This window comes from Danio rerio, chromosome 24 (assembly GCF_049306965.1).
Source record: "Danio rerio strain Tuebingen ecotype United States chromosome 24, GRCz12tu, whole genome shotgun sequence".
In the NCBI taxonomy this organism is placed as follows: domain Eukaryota; kingdom Metazoa; phylum Chordata; class Actinopteri; order Cypriniformes; family Danionidae; genus Danio; species Danio rerio.
The window spans coordinates 759,001-772,500 of record NC_133199.1 but is presented as its reverse complement, the minus strand read 5'-3'; the positions used below and the strand labels follow the sequence as shown (position 1 = coordinate 772,500).

At 32.5% G+C, this 13,500-nt stretch overlaps 1 protein-coding gene and 1 long non-coding RNA gene across 7 annotated transcripts in view; one reads left to right on the top strand and one right to left on the bottom strand.

Annotated features, from left to right (window-relative positions):
* The window catches only part of hecw1a (HECT, C2 and WW domain containing E3 ubiquitin protein ligase 1a), a 70,803-nt gene extending 58,019 nt beyond the window's left edge, over positions 1-12,784 (bottom strand). For 2 of the 6 annotated variants that reach the window (XM_073941344.1, XM_073941347.1), the window contains exons 1-2: positions 12,649-12,784; positions 3,019-3,092 (exon numbers count right to left, since the gene is read on the bottom strand). In XM_073941344.1, coding sequence (XP_073797445.1) covers positions 3,019-3,045 — 27 coding nt within the window. In that variant the 5' untranslated portion in view covers positions 3,046-3,092; positions 12,649-12,784. The remainder of the gene's footprint in view (positions 1-3,018; positions 3,093-12,648) is intronic. The other 4 variants (XM_073941345.1, XM_073941348.1, XM_073941343.1 and 1 more) reach the window with 2 other exon arrangements.
* The window catches only part of LOC141380801 (uncharacterized), a 198,830-nt gene that overhangs the window by 58,166 nt on the left and 127,164 nt on the right, over positions 1-13,500 (top strand). The gene's annotated exons all lie outside the window — the stretch shown is intronic.

Sequence of the window (13,500 nt, the reverse complement as noted above, 5' to 3'; positions counted from 1 at the left end):
AACATTGGCATCTTTAAAGTACAAATCAAAACTAAGCATATTGATTTAGCTAGCTCACACTGCTAGTTTTGTGCTGAACAATTCATCTGCGTATGTCATTATGAAAAAAAAATGGTTTGCCCTTGTAATCTTTTGTAATTGAAATCTGAAAACGCACTTCCTGTTTGTTTTCAGTTTAATTCTTAGATTAGGTCTGTCTAAGGTGTTGGGCGTGACTAACATACTTAACCACGCCCCTTCCAGCTGTCAGTTTTGACAACAAACCGAAATGGTGGGTGAGTAGGAAGATTCTGTTAGGTTATAATAACTCTCTCCAAACCCTTTCCCCCATCTTTCTGAACGACACACTTACTTTCTCATTTAATATTCTGTTTCTCTAGGAACTGGGTTACAATACAAAAAAAAACATAATAAAAATGGTCACAGCTTCCGGTTCATGCGGACTTTAAATGAGAAAACAGTGGGCTTGTTTCTTTATTACCCTCCCTACCCATCCCCCCGAAAGCACCCTCTAGTGGATTTGTCATCTGAAACGTACAATGAAATGAACCCTTAGTAACGTATTTCATACTCGCAATGTTATAGACAGCGCCCTCTAGTGGATTTGTTATCTGAAATGTACAATAAAATGCACCTTAAGTAACGTATTTCAAATTCGGAAACATGTAAACAGCGCCCTCTAGTGGGTATGTCATCTGAAATGTACAATGAAATGTATCCTAAGTAACGTATTTCAAATTTGACACATGTAAACAGCGCCCTCTAGTGGATTTGACATTCAAAATGTACAATAAAATATAGACTAAGTAATGTATTTCAGATTCGCACGCATGTAAACATCGCCCTCTAGTGGATTTGTCATCTGAAACATACAATGAAATGTACCCTTGGTAATGTGTCAGATACACAAACATTTATACAGTGCCATCTAGTGGATTCATCATGTAAATTAAACTGAATTAAACAAAAAAGTGCTAATGCTATAATTTCTGTGATTTTAAATTTAAATAAATAAACATTGTGTTTCAATAAATAATGTATTTTATTACATTTTCTTTTTGATATATTTGTTTATCTAAGCAGTTCATTAAAATAACGATAATAATAACAATAATTAGCTTAATAATCTATTAAATAATAATAAAAAAAGGTAAATCAATAATAAAAAATAACTCTGGAACTCTAAACCAGCTATATACACAAAAATAAGCCAGATATTGGCTTATATATTGGCATTGACTGTGAATACATGAAGAGATACATGAGTTTTGGTCTGAACGTTTGACATTTTCCAGAAAATAAAAGTGAAAGATCATGCAGAGATCTGAATGGAGATGAACACGCTGCATCAAAACCAATTAGTGTCTCATAACAGGATATAACTGGCCCTAATAAGACGAGAACAGTTTGTTATCCAGTCATCAATCTACAGGGAAGCTTTAACATTGATTTTGATGCACATTAATGAGATGTTTTTATACAGATTTGGACACAAAACCATGAGAAGCATGAAGACTGAAGAGTGATGCATGCACAACACAATATATCCTGGTTATATCATGAGTTCTGATGGTCCATGTCAGTTCGCTTGCCATTTTAAACACAGGCCGATTGGAAACACAAGCTTCAGCATACAGTTTTGGGAAACCAAAAAAATGTAAAAACAAAATAAAAGTGAAACTGAAAAGTGAAATGCGCTTCAATACACTTTTAACTGCTGCTTCTAGGTGCAATTAACACTAGGGGGCAGCATGATGACAACAACTTTTGTTCAGTTTTACACTAATAATGTTTTTAGGGATATATTATTGACAAGTAAAAGATTGCTTTCATTTAGTAAAAATGTAGACAGCACCTTCTAGTCAATTTGAAATCTCGAAAGGTACAAATAAATAACGTATTTCAGATTGATAACAATGTAGACAGCGCCCTCTAGTGGATCTGTCATCTGAAACATGCAAAAAACTCATGGTAAGTAACGTATTTTTTATTTTTAAAAATGTAGACAGCTTCTTCTAGTGGATTTCTCAAGTGAAATTTACAACAAAAACTATGATTTTTGTATTTCAGGTTGACAACAATGTAGACAGCGCCCTCTAGTGGATCTGTCATCTGAAACATGCAAAAATGTACTCTTAAGGAATGTATTTTTGACTTGAAAAATGTTGGCAGCGCCCTCTAGTGGATCTGAAATCCTAAACGTACATGGTAATGTATCATAATTAACATATTTTAGATTTGAAAAATATAAATTGCGCCCTCTAGTGGATTTGACATCAAAACATACAACAAACAGCACGCGGAGAAATGTAATTTACATGTAAAATTTAAAAATGTAGGCTGTAGTATTTCCATTGAGAGAATCACAGAGATGCTCTGTACGTGCAGGGCAATACTGCCTGTTCAGCCCTGAAGGATTGTGTTTAATCAGTAGAGGAGAAACACAAGGAAACACTGAACATCTCTCTGAAAGCCTGATAAACACACAGATCTGGAAATAGCAGCGCCTCTGGGAGAAACGCAGAGAGAATCAAAATGACAAAGATGACAAAGTCTTCAAAAATGACAAAGTCTTACAGCAGATCCGCTGTTTCCTATAGGAGATTCTCTATTACTGCTGGAAAAACAGCCTTAATCTGAGCCTAAATAACTTGATTTCAATGAGTTTAAGTGCCCTGGTGTGTTTTAATGCAGCTGTTTGTGTCTTAAAGAGATAGTCTGAATGATGATTTGAGTGATTTGAATGATGTGAGAGGCGATCTCCTGGAGATCGTTACAAATTTAGTAAAGTAAAAACAAAAGTAGTGTGTCCCGAACTGTGGTTTGTGATCCGTATGAATCACGGATCAACCGTTATCCATTACACCCAGACAGAATGACAAAATATGGAAAGAAATGAACAGATATTTGTTACAGTGTAGATTAAAGGTGGAATAAAGGAGTTCAGGTGTTGATGAAAAGCAAACACTGCTGATGAAGATGAAGACGACGGAGGATCTGACGGGGAAAAGCACTGACCTTTACACTACACAGGTGGAGCAGCATTATGAGTCTCAAAGCACATCAGATCCTGAGGAGAAGGTCAGCGGTTACTGAAATAACATAAAACATTCAGCAGAGCCACACAAACACAGCCTGGAGATGCACTCAATCCTGGGATATCATGGAAATCAGGACTGCACCATTCTGGGAAAATAAATGATATTACAATCAAGGATAACATAGAAAGAAACTATGTGGATGTTGTTGAGTGTTGCAATAATGTTGCCATAATACAACTATACTATATCAAGTAGAGCTGCACGATTAATCGAAAAATGATCATGATCTCGATTGGACCCGACACACGATCTTCATTCAGCTTTTCTACAATTCAGCCAATGATATTTCCAATGTCAGGACGGAAGCTTAAAGGCAGTCGCACAAATCTTCACAGCAACACGGACACCTTCAAATGGCGTTAAAAGTGTCACATGCTGCATTTATAAGGTATAATTCACTCAGGAATGTCATTTCAGTCTTCATGTAATGATTTATTTGTGGCTGCGAAATCACATTTGAACTGACCACGAGCTACCGAGAACGCGCGCCAATGACGGCTACTTTAGTGAACAGAACCTGCATATGCTGTGAATAACAGGTAATAAAGTTGTAAATGACGTTCAGTTTGTTGCACAGAGGGATCGTTTGAGAGCCGCCCTGAAAGAATGATATGCATGTGTGTGTGTTTTATCATCAGTGCGGCGGCAGCCATGAGCCCATCCAGGTTCTGGCCAGGCTCAGGCCTGCTTAGCTTCAGTGATATGGCTGTGGCGATGTTTAGTGACTTGCCTGATTAACCGAGCCTAGTTAAGCCTTTAAACTGCACTTTAAACTGAATACTAACTTGTTTGTGGTGCAGTTTTATTTTTAAAGTTTATATTTAAAATGGTAAAGTTTTCATTCCAGACAGCAGCGTTAGTGTAAACGCTCTTCATCGCTCTTCATTTCGTAGGTTCCAAAAAGAAAATCAATAATTTGACTGAATTCTATTTCTAACACATTTCTGTACAATCCTCCACTTAAACCCTTGAGACATGGCAGTAGATCTCTGAAATGCACGCACTAATGCTGTGATTCTGATACTCCAGCTTTCTTCTGACTACATTTATGGATTCTTTGAGAGAATTATTGATTGCCAAAACAACAAAAAACGGCATTACATTACAATACAGTGTGAGAAACAGCAAATGCTCTCAGTGTTAAGATTATACAGCTAACAAAACATTCCCCACACAGGACTAAAGTGAATTACAGTGCATCTGAGCTCCACAGCTGTGATTATATCGATCTTTCTTCACAACTTTTAACACTCAATAACATTCATGTAGCAGCTGAGAAAAGCACAGATCTGGCTCTACTGAAGGAGAACTGTGTGATAATGGAGATAAATGTGTAAATAACCCACAGACGGCTGATGTTAAATACTGTTTACAGCATGTTCATAGCTAGAACATAACCAGAACATGTCTAGAACATCATAGCTTGAATATAACCAGAACAAAACCAGAACCTTATAGCCTGATTTAACCAGAACATAACCAGAATATCAAAGTGTGATTTTAACCAGAACATCATAACCTTAATATAACCAGAACATCATAATCAAAGCATAACCAGTACATCATAACAAGAACATCATAGCCTAAATATAACAAGAACATAACCTGAATATAACCAGAGCCTTATAGCCTGAATATAACCAGAATATCATAACCTAAATATTACCAGAACATTATAGCTTGAATATAACAAGACCATAAACACCATAGGCTGAATATAACAAGAACATAACCTGAATATAACCAGAACCTTATAGCCTGAATATAACCAGAATATTAAAGTGTAAATATAACCAGAACATCATAACCTTAATACAACCAGAACCTCATAACCAAAGCATAACCAGAACATCATAACCAGAACATCAAAGCCTGAATATAACAAGAACATAACCTGAATATACATCATAGCCTTAACTTAACCAGAACATAACCAGAACATTGTAGGCTTTATATAAGCCTTAATCTAAGTTCCGAAAAAATTCCCAAAACGAAAATACAAATATTGTCATTTAGAGCATTTTATTCAGAACAACAAATATTTTCATTTAACCATGGTATATTAATATACAAATTAATATAAACATGACTGTAAAAAGAGCCCCTTTTTATAATTTTTGTTATAAAAATGATCTTAATGACCATTTTTAATATACATTTGTACAAAAAAATTATATTCAGTGCTTTACAGAATAACCCCAATCTTTGGGGTTGTAGATAAAAAAAATAATCTCTTATTTTTTCCCAAATAACTGTATATTAAAAACAGCATCTAAAAACGATGAAATATGAATTACGGCTTCTTTTAAATATGCATTTCTAAAACACATTCAGCCTCTTCTCTACATCCAGGCAGTCTGAATATAAATGTACATGTAAATCAGACACAATCCAGCAGGGATTCAACAACAAAGATCCACAGAGGACGACAGAAAGACAATAAAGATATTATTATGTTAAGTATCAGCGCTGACCTCTGCATCTGCGTGAATGAGGATATAAAAGGCTTGAGTGAATGAATGATTTCTGCCATCTGTACGACTGCAGATCAACTGAGCATCAATGGAAAACAAGCATCAAAGCATCTGCGTAAAATCATAATCCACTGAGACTCTAATATTACACTCCATCTCTCGTTTTCAATTAATTTTTTATGTCATGTGCAAGGGAGAATTTTTTCTATTTAAAATATTCCCTTCCCTTAATCTTTTTAAAAGTAGAATTAAAACAGTTACGTCCCCTCGTTTGTTTTGTTCTCATCAATGACACAAATATCCTCAAAAGAAATGCATGTAATTCCCCGCTGTATTTAGAGATGTTAAACTGCTCGGTTTGTTGTTGCATACAATAATATATCAAAAAGATTAAACAATAGATAAAAGAATGAAGTATATAGAAAACAACTTCAAAGTGAGTGGTGCAAATAAAAGAAATAAATAAACTAAACAAATCTTTCTACAGTAAATATTGCTTTGCCTAACTACAAATAAAAAATAAAAACAAACATATTTGCAATGGTGTCATACTGATACTGCTTAAAGTTGTATGAGCAAAACTAAAATATCTGCAAAATGAAAAATAACATGCTTTGGTATGTGACAAAGAGCAACTAAAATACTATACTATTCATTTGGAACTATTAATCCAAATGAATAATAACTGGGAAGTGTAATTTCGCTGATGATCTCATAACCAGAACATAACCTGAACATAACCAGAACATCGTAAGCTAATCATATCCTAATTATAACATAACCATAATCTGAAAATAACCTCAACATAACAAGAACATAACCAGAACATAACTAGACCATAATCTCAACATAACCTAAACATAATCTGAACATAACATAAACATTAGATGAACACAACAAGAACATAATAAACTAATTATATACTAATCATAACTTAAACATAACCTGAAAATAACCTCAACATAACATGAACATAACCAGACCATAGTCTCAACATAACCAGAACATAATCTTAACATAACCTAATCATTAAATGAACATGACAAGAACATCATAAGCTAATTAAATCCTCATCATAACTTAATATAAGCTTAAAATAACGTCAACTAGAACATAACCAGACCATAATCTTAACATAATCTAAACATAACCAGACCATAATCTCAACATAATCTAAACATAATCAGAACATAATCTGAACATAACCTAAACATTGCCTGAACATAACAAGAACATCATAAGTTAATCATATCCTGATCATAACTTAAACATAACCTGAAAATAACCTCAACAAGAACATAACCAGACTATAATCTCAACACAACCTAATCATAACCCGAATATAATCTGAACATAACATAAGAACATCATCATAACCTTAACCCTAATCCTAATCATAACTTTAACATAATCTAGAAATAACCTGAACCTAACACAAACATAACCAAAACATAACCAGACCATAATCTGTACATAACCTAAACATTACCTGAACATAACAAGATCATTAGCTAAACATATCCTAATCTTAACTTGAACATAACCCAAACATAACCTAAAAATGGCCTTAGCATAACCAGAACATATCCGAACATAACCAGACTATAATGTCAACATAACCGGACCATAATCTCAACATAACCAAAACATTAGAACAAATCTAGATTATAACCAAAGCATAGCTTGAACATAAACAGACCATAATCTCAACATAGCCTAAACATAACCAGAACATAATTTCAACATACCCTAAACATTACCTGAACATAACAAGAACATCATATCCTAATCATAACTTGAACACAACCAGAACATAACCTCAACATAACCCAAACATAACCAGAACATCATAACCTAATCATATCCTTATCATAACTTAACATAACATGTGAACGTAACCTTAACATTACCTAAACATAACATAAACATTACCAGAACCTAATCTGAAATTAACCTGAAAATAACCTAAACATAACCTAAACACAACCAAAACATAACCTGAACACAACCATACCCGGCGCATGTTAGACATGCAGCGTAGGTTACCAGAGCGATTAAAGTCAGCTACCATCATGAGATCTAAGACCCAGGATTGAAGCAAACTAAACTGAAACTTAACTGGATAAGCAGGTAATCCAGCTTCATGGTACAGGTGCACACCCCTGATGTGAAATATAAATGTACTGTATGCTAGCAGAAGTGTGAAGTAAAGCGTCTGCTAATGTTAAATGTGAATGCATGTTAATAAAGAGTAAAGTGAAGCGTCTGCTGGAGTGAATGTGCATGTCTGCTGGTAGTGAGTGTGTTGGAGTGTGACGGCTCGTGAGGGATTGCGGTATATATAGGTCAACTGCGCTCATAAGAGCTGGTACAGTGATGGTCTGCTCCCTGCGGCTCTCTGTGTGTTTCCCATTAGCAGACATCATGAGCTTTCCAAAAAGACAAAGCACTTTCATTAGTTCTGCGTCCGCTGCTGCTGCGCTGCGTTTATTCAGATGGAGTTTGACATGCTCTACTTTATGCATGGGTGTGTGTCTGTGTGTATGTGTGTGTGTGTGTGTGTGTATGTGTGTGTGTGTGTGTGTGATGAAAATAATAGAGAAATAATTTTAAAATGTTTGTAGCATCATGGTGTTAATATTAATGATAATATACTGTATATATATATACCGTGTTTGTGTGTACTGAATATATATATATATATATATATATATATATATATATATATATATATATATATATATATATATATATATATATATATATATAATGTATTATTTGTATTATAGTTATTATAACTATTTTCTAATAAATAGTAACTATAGGAAAATATAATGACAAATGACAATTGTTATCTTCACTATTATTATCCTGTTTTTTTCTCTGTATCTGTATACTAATAATTAAATATCTATCAATAATTATTTTAATCTTCATATGAGACTAATAATAAATCTATATACTGTTTAATATCAGGCATAACATTACTTATAATAATAATAATAATAATAATAATAATAATAATAACAATAATAATAGTATTAATAATAATAATGAATAGTAAAATAAAAATAATAGTACTAGTACTTCTACTACTACTACTACTACTACTACTACTACTAATAATAATGAATAGTAATAGTAATTAATAATAAATAATAATAATAATAATAATAATAATAATAATAATAATAAATATAATAAAATAATAATAATATTAATGAATAATAATGAATAATAATAATAATAATAATGAATAATGATAATAAAAAATAAATAAAATAATAATAATATTAATAATTTTCCCAGTGATGGGTTGCAGCTGGAAGGGCATCTGCTGCTTACAAACATGCTGGATAAGTTGGTGATTCATTACACTGTGAAGATCCCAGATTAATAAAGGGACTAAGCTGAAAAGAAAATGAATGTATGAATAATAATAATGAATAATAAATAAATAAATAAATAAATAAATGATAATATAATAATTATAATAATAATGAATAATAATAATAATGAACATTAATAAATAATAAATAAATAAATAAATGATTAATTTAATACTAATAATAATACTAATAAAAATGAATAATAATAATAATAATAATAATAATAATAATAATAAATATAATAAACATTTTGGATAGAAAAAAAAGATTTAAAATTTTTTTTGAATTAAGATTTTTTTACATTAAAAGTTTCTATTAGTCTGTTAGTTGTTTTACCCACTTTAAAATGTGCCTCGTACATTAAAGATTATTTCTACATGATTTAATGCATTAGCCCATTTAGATATTATTTAATGTATTTAGGTGAATTCACTGATGTTACATAATAGTTATACTATAAAGCTAATTAATGTTGATACCACTGTTTAGCTTCAGAAGAATAGCATTTATTTTTGTTGAATAATTTTTTTTCTATAAAAACAAGTTATCTGTGATATATCTGTCCGTGATTTTGATATCTATGTGAATGTGTGTGTGCTTGAGTGTGTAAATACATTTAGCAAGCCACAGCTGTCCCAGAGTGCACAGGGTAAATACCAGCCTGATGATGCCTGACGATCAATCCTAACCTCACATCCAATACCAAAGCCACTGCTTCATAAATCACATTAATCTCTGTATAATAATCAACAGAGAGGCTTCAGAACCACACCACTGAAACTGCAGACACAGAGACGGAAACACACACTTCTCAGCTGATGATGTAGACATACTTACTGAAATAACTGGGTATTTGGTTACAAATGCAGCATTTTTGTAATATATGTGCTATAATATGTGCAAATTATACCAATAGTCACGCTTTACAATAGAGTTTCATTAGTTCATGTATTTAAGGATGATCAATAGTTGTAGAGCATTTATTAATCATAGGTCAACATTTACGAAAGCGTTATTAACATCCAAATTCATGCTTTTTAGCATTAGTTAATGCACTGAGTAAATGAACTAACAATAAATGACTGTATTTACATTAATTAACATGAATAAACACTGTAATAAATGTATTGTTCATTGTTTGTTCGTGTTAGTAAATGCATTAACTAACAATACCTAATACAACATCATTGTAAAGTGTTACCATAATAATAATGATAATAACAACAACAACAATGATGACAACGATTATAATAATAATAATAATATTATTATTATAATATAATAAATATAATAAAACTATTATTATTATTGTTATAATTATATAAATATATAAATTAATATATACTTTATTTTGCTGTTTGTTTAATCAGCTTTTTTCAAATGAGCTAAAACAACACAATTAAGTTTTTTTTTGGGGGGGGGGGGGTGGAGATACCCCAATTGTTTTTATATTAAATCCACTTAAATTAGTGAAAACTAATAAGTTAACTTATTGACTTCATGTTGTCTCTACACAAATTGATTGTGTGGAACCCAGCATTTTTACAGTGTATTACTGTTGTTTTTATATTTTTCAGTGTGACCTATAATATGGAATGAATAATAATAATAATAACAACAACAACAGCAATGATTATAATTATAATAATAATAAATATTATATAATTACTATTATTTATTATTTTTTTCTGTATTATACTATGAAGATAAATAATACTAATAATAACATGTATTATTAGTATTCACTTATTTCAGTGTATATATGGAATAATAATAATAATAATAAATAAATAAATAAATAAATAAATAAATAAATAAAAATAAATAAATAAATTATTATTATTATTATAATAACAATTATATAAATTTATGGGCTATAATATGGGAATAAATAATTAATTAAATAAATAAATTAATTAATTCATTAATTAATAAAGCCCTATTTATTTATTTTTGTGTCCGTCACAGTCACCAGTGAGTCTATACAAATCACTGGAGAACTACAAACCTGCCACCAAAAGAACTACTAATCCCATCTTACCTGTTCACACACACCAATTGCAGTTCTCTCACTGATTGCACACACACACACACAGCGGGAAGCTCACCATAGACTGATTACCAGGACTATGAATACCCCTCACACTCACACACACAGTGCTGAGTCTTGTTCACATGTACAAAGCGTTTCCTAGTCTAGCCGCACTTCCTGACCCTTGTTTCGTTCTTTGTTTATCCTGTTTGCCGTCTGCACCGACCTCTGCCTGTGACCACGACTACACTTTTGGAGTACCCTCATGGAACCGTTTGTTCCTTTTGACCACTGCCTGCTTGACCAAGCTGTGAATAAACTGAGTTTAGACCCTGAACTCCGTTGTTGCAGTATCTTTGCTCTATTGTATTCACGTAGGCTTGTATTTTGATTTGATATTTTATGCAGATGCATTCTTGATCAATGTAAAATTATGAATTCTTCATAAATATAGTTATTTAAATCATCTGGTGAAATTATATTCATATTACACACAAACACACACTATATAAACATTATAAACATACTTATTTTTATAAGCAAAAACAAAATATCGCAATGTCATTTTTCCCCAATATGGTGCAGCCCTACTGTTTAATAAAGTGTGTAAGAGGAGCTGTAAACAGCGGGATGATCATGTCAGTATGTCTGTGTGTGTGTCACATGGAAAGAGGAAAAAAGCTGAATGACACCAGAAAAAAAGAGAAAGATGTGCTTATAAACAACACACACACACACACACACACACACACACACACACACACACACACACACACACACACACACACACACACACACACACACACACACCGACAGAATTTTAAATTGTTGTTCATACATTCTTAAAATTGTTAAATATACTGTTTATTAGCATTTATCATTAGTGTTTTTTCCTGAAATGTTGATTGCTAAATATCCTGTAGTGTTTATTATTATTTATTGTTAGTTGTTGTTTATCACTATTACTGTTATTTGTTTTCATGCTTTAACGTAAACATCACAAATGCAATGTATGTAATTATTGTCTGCTATTATTATTATAATTGTACTACTATTATAACTTATATTGTCTATTTTACTGCTCTATACAGTGGCAATGTGTACTCGTATGTGTTTGTATTTCTTTTATAAATATATATATATATATATATATATATATATATATATATATATATATATATATATATATATATATATGTATATACTGATGTTATTTAGGCTTTTGTTTACTGCTATGTATGCTTTGGCAATACACAGCCATGTCTATCAATCCAATTGCCACCCAAAAAGATGATATGAGAGAGAGAGAGATAGAGAGAGAGAGAGAGAGAGAGAGAGAGAGAGAGAGAGAGAGAGAATCCCTCAATCACCAGTAGAACATCAGAACAAAATACGGGCACACAAATACACGCACGCAAACAAACACAAACGCAAACAAACACACACACACACACGCACACACGCGCACACACACACACACACACACACACACACACACACACACACACACACACACACACACGATGAAACGCGATCTTCACAGGACTGCGCGCGCGTCTGCAGAGGTAAATGACTCTCCATCGACACACACGCACGCACGCACACACACACGGACATGACAATGAAGCCCTCGCTCACTCATAGACACACACCTGAGACAGAAAGATCCGCCGGTGGATCATGCTCAAGCTCCGGGCTCCAGCTCAGCGGGTCTCACTGCAATCCTCAAGCCGAACACGGTGATCCGGAGCCGGGGAAACCGCTCAATCCATCCCGAGCAGCAGAACCAGAGCGTCAACACTGTCCCGCATCAGCACTGCGCAGCAGCCAATCAGCAGTCGGCATTCCTTCTGACTCCGCCCACAACACAAGACGAGCTGAACTGTGATTTAAAGAAGACACGCACTGAACTGGCACTCAGTGTAACAGCAGTCTAATTAAATATACACAACAATCAGGGCAAGAATCATTATTAAAGAGCGTTGATCAACTTGACCTCAAAATATTGAATGATATTTATTTAATTTATTATTAAATGACTTTATATTTTGCCGTTATATCCTTCACTAATTTGTCAGCAAGACGTTTTAACCATTTAAATTACAATCAAGGCTGTGATCACTTATTATATGACGTTTTAATACAGGTATTAATGATCTTACTCTATTTTTATATCCGCTTGATAATGAAACATAAACTAAGTAGACACTTGACTTACATTTAACATGCATTCTAAGTACATATCACTTCTATACATAGATTTAATGCATTTATCAAAACATTTAACCTACATAAGACTCAATCTTGCATTAATCTAGCATATTAATCCATGGATTATTTAGTTACTAAGTCGAAGTACGTTATGATACTTTATTTAAAGAGTAAGATTGACTTAAAATTGCAATGCATTACTTTTTTACCAAAGCTGTATGTGTGTATACCCAAAACATAATATTTAGCTGTATCTCAACCCTGTTTATATAATTGAGACCTGCAAAACTACA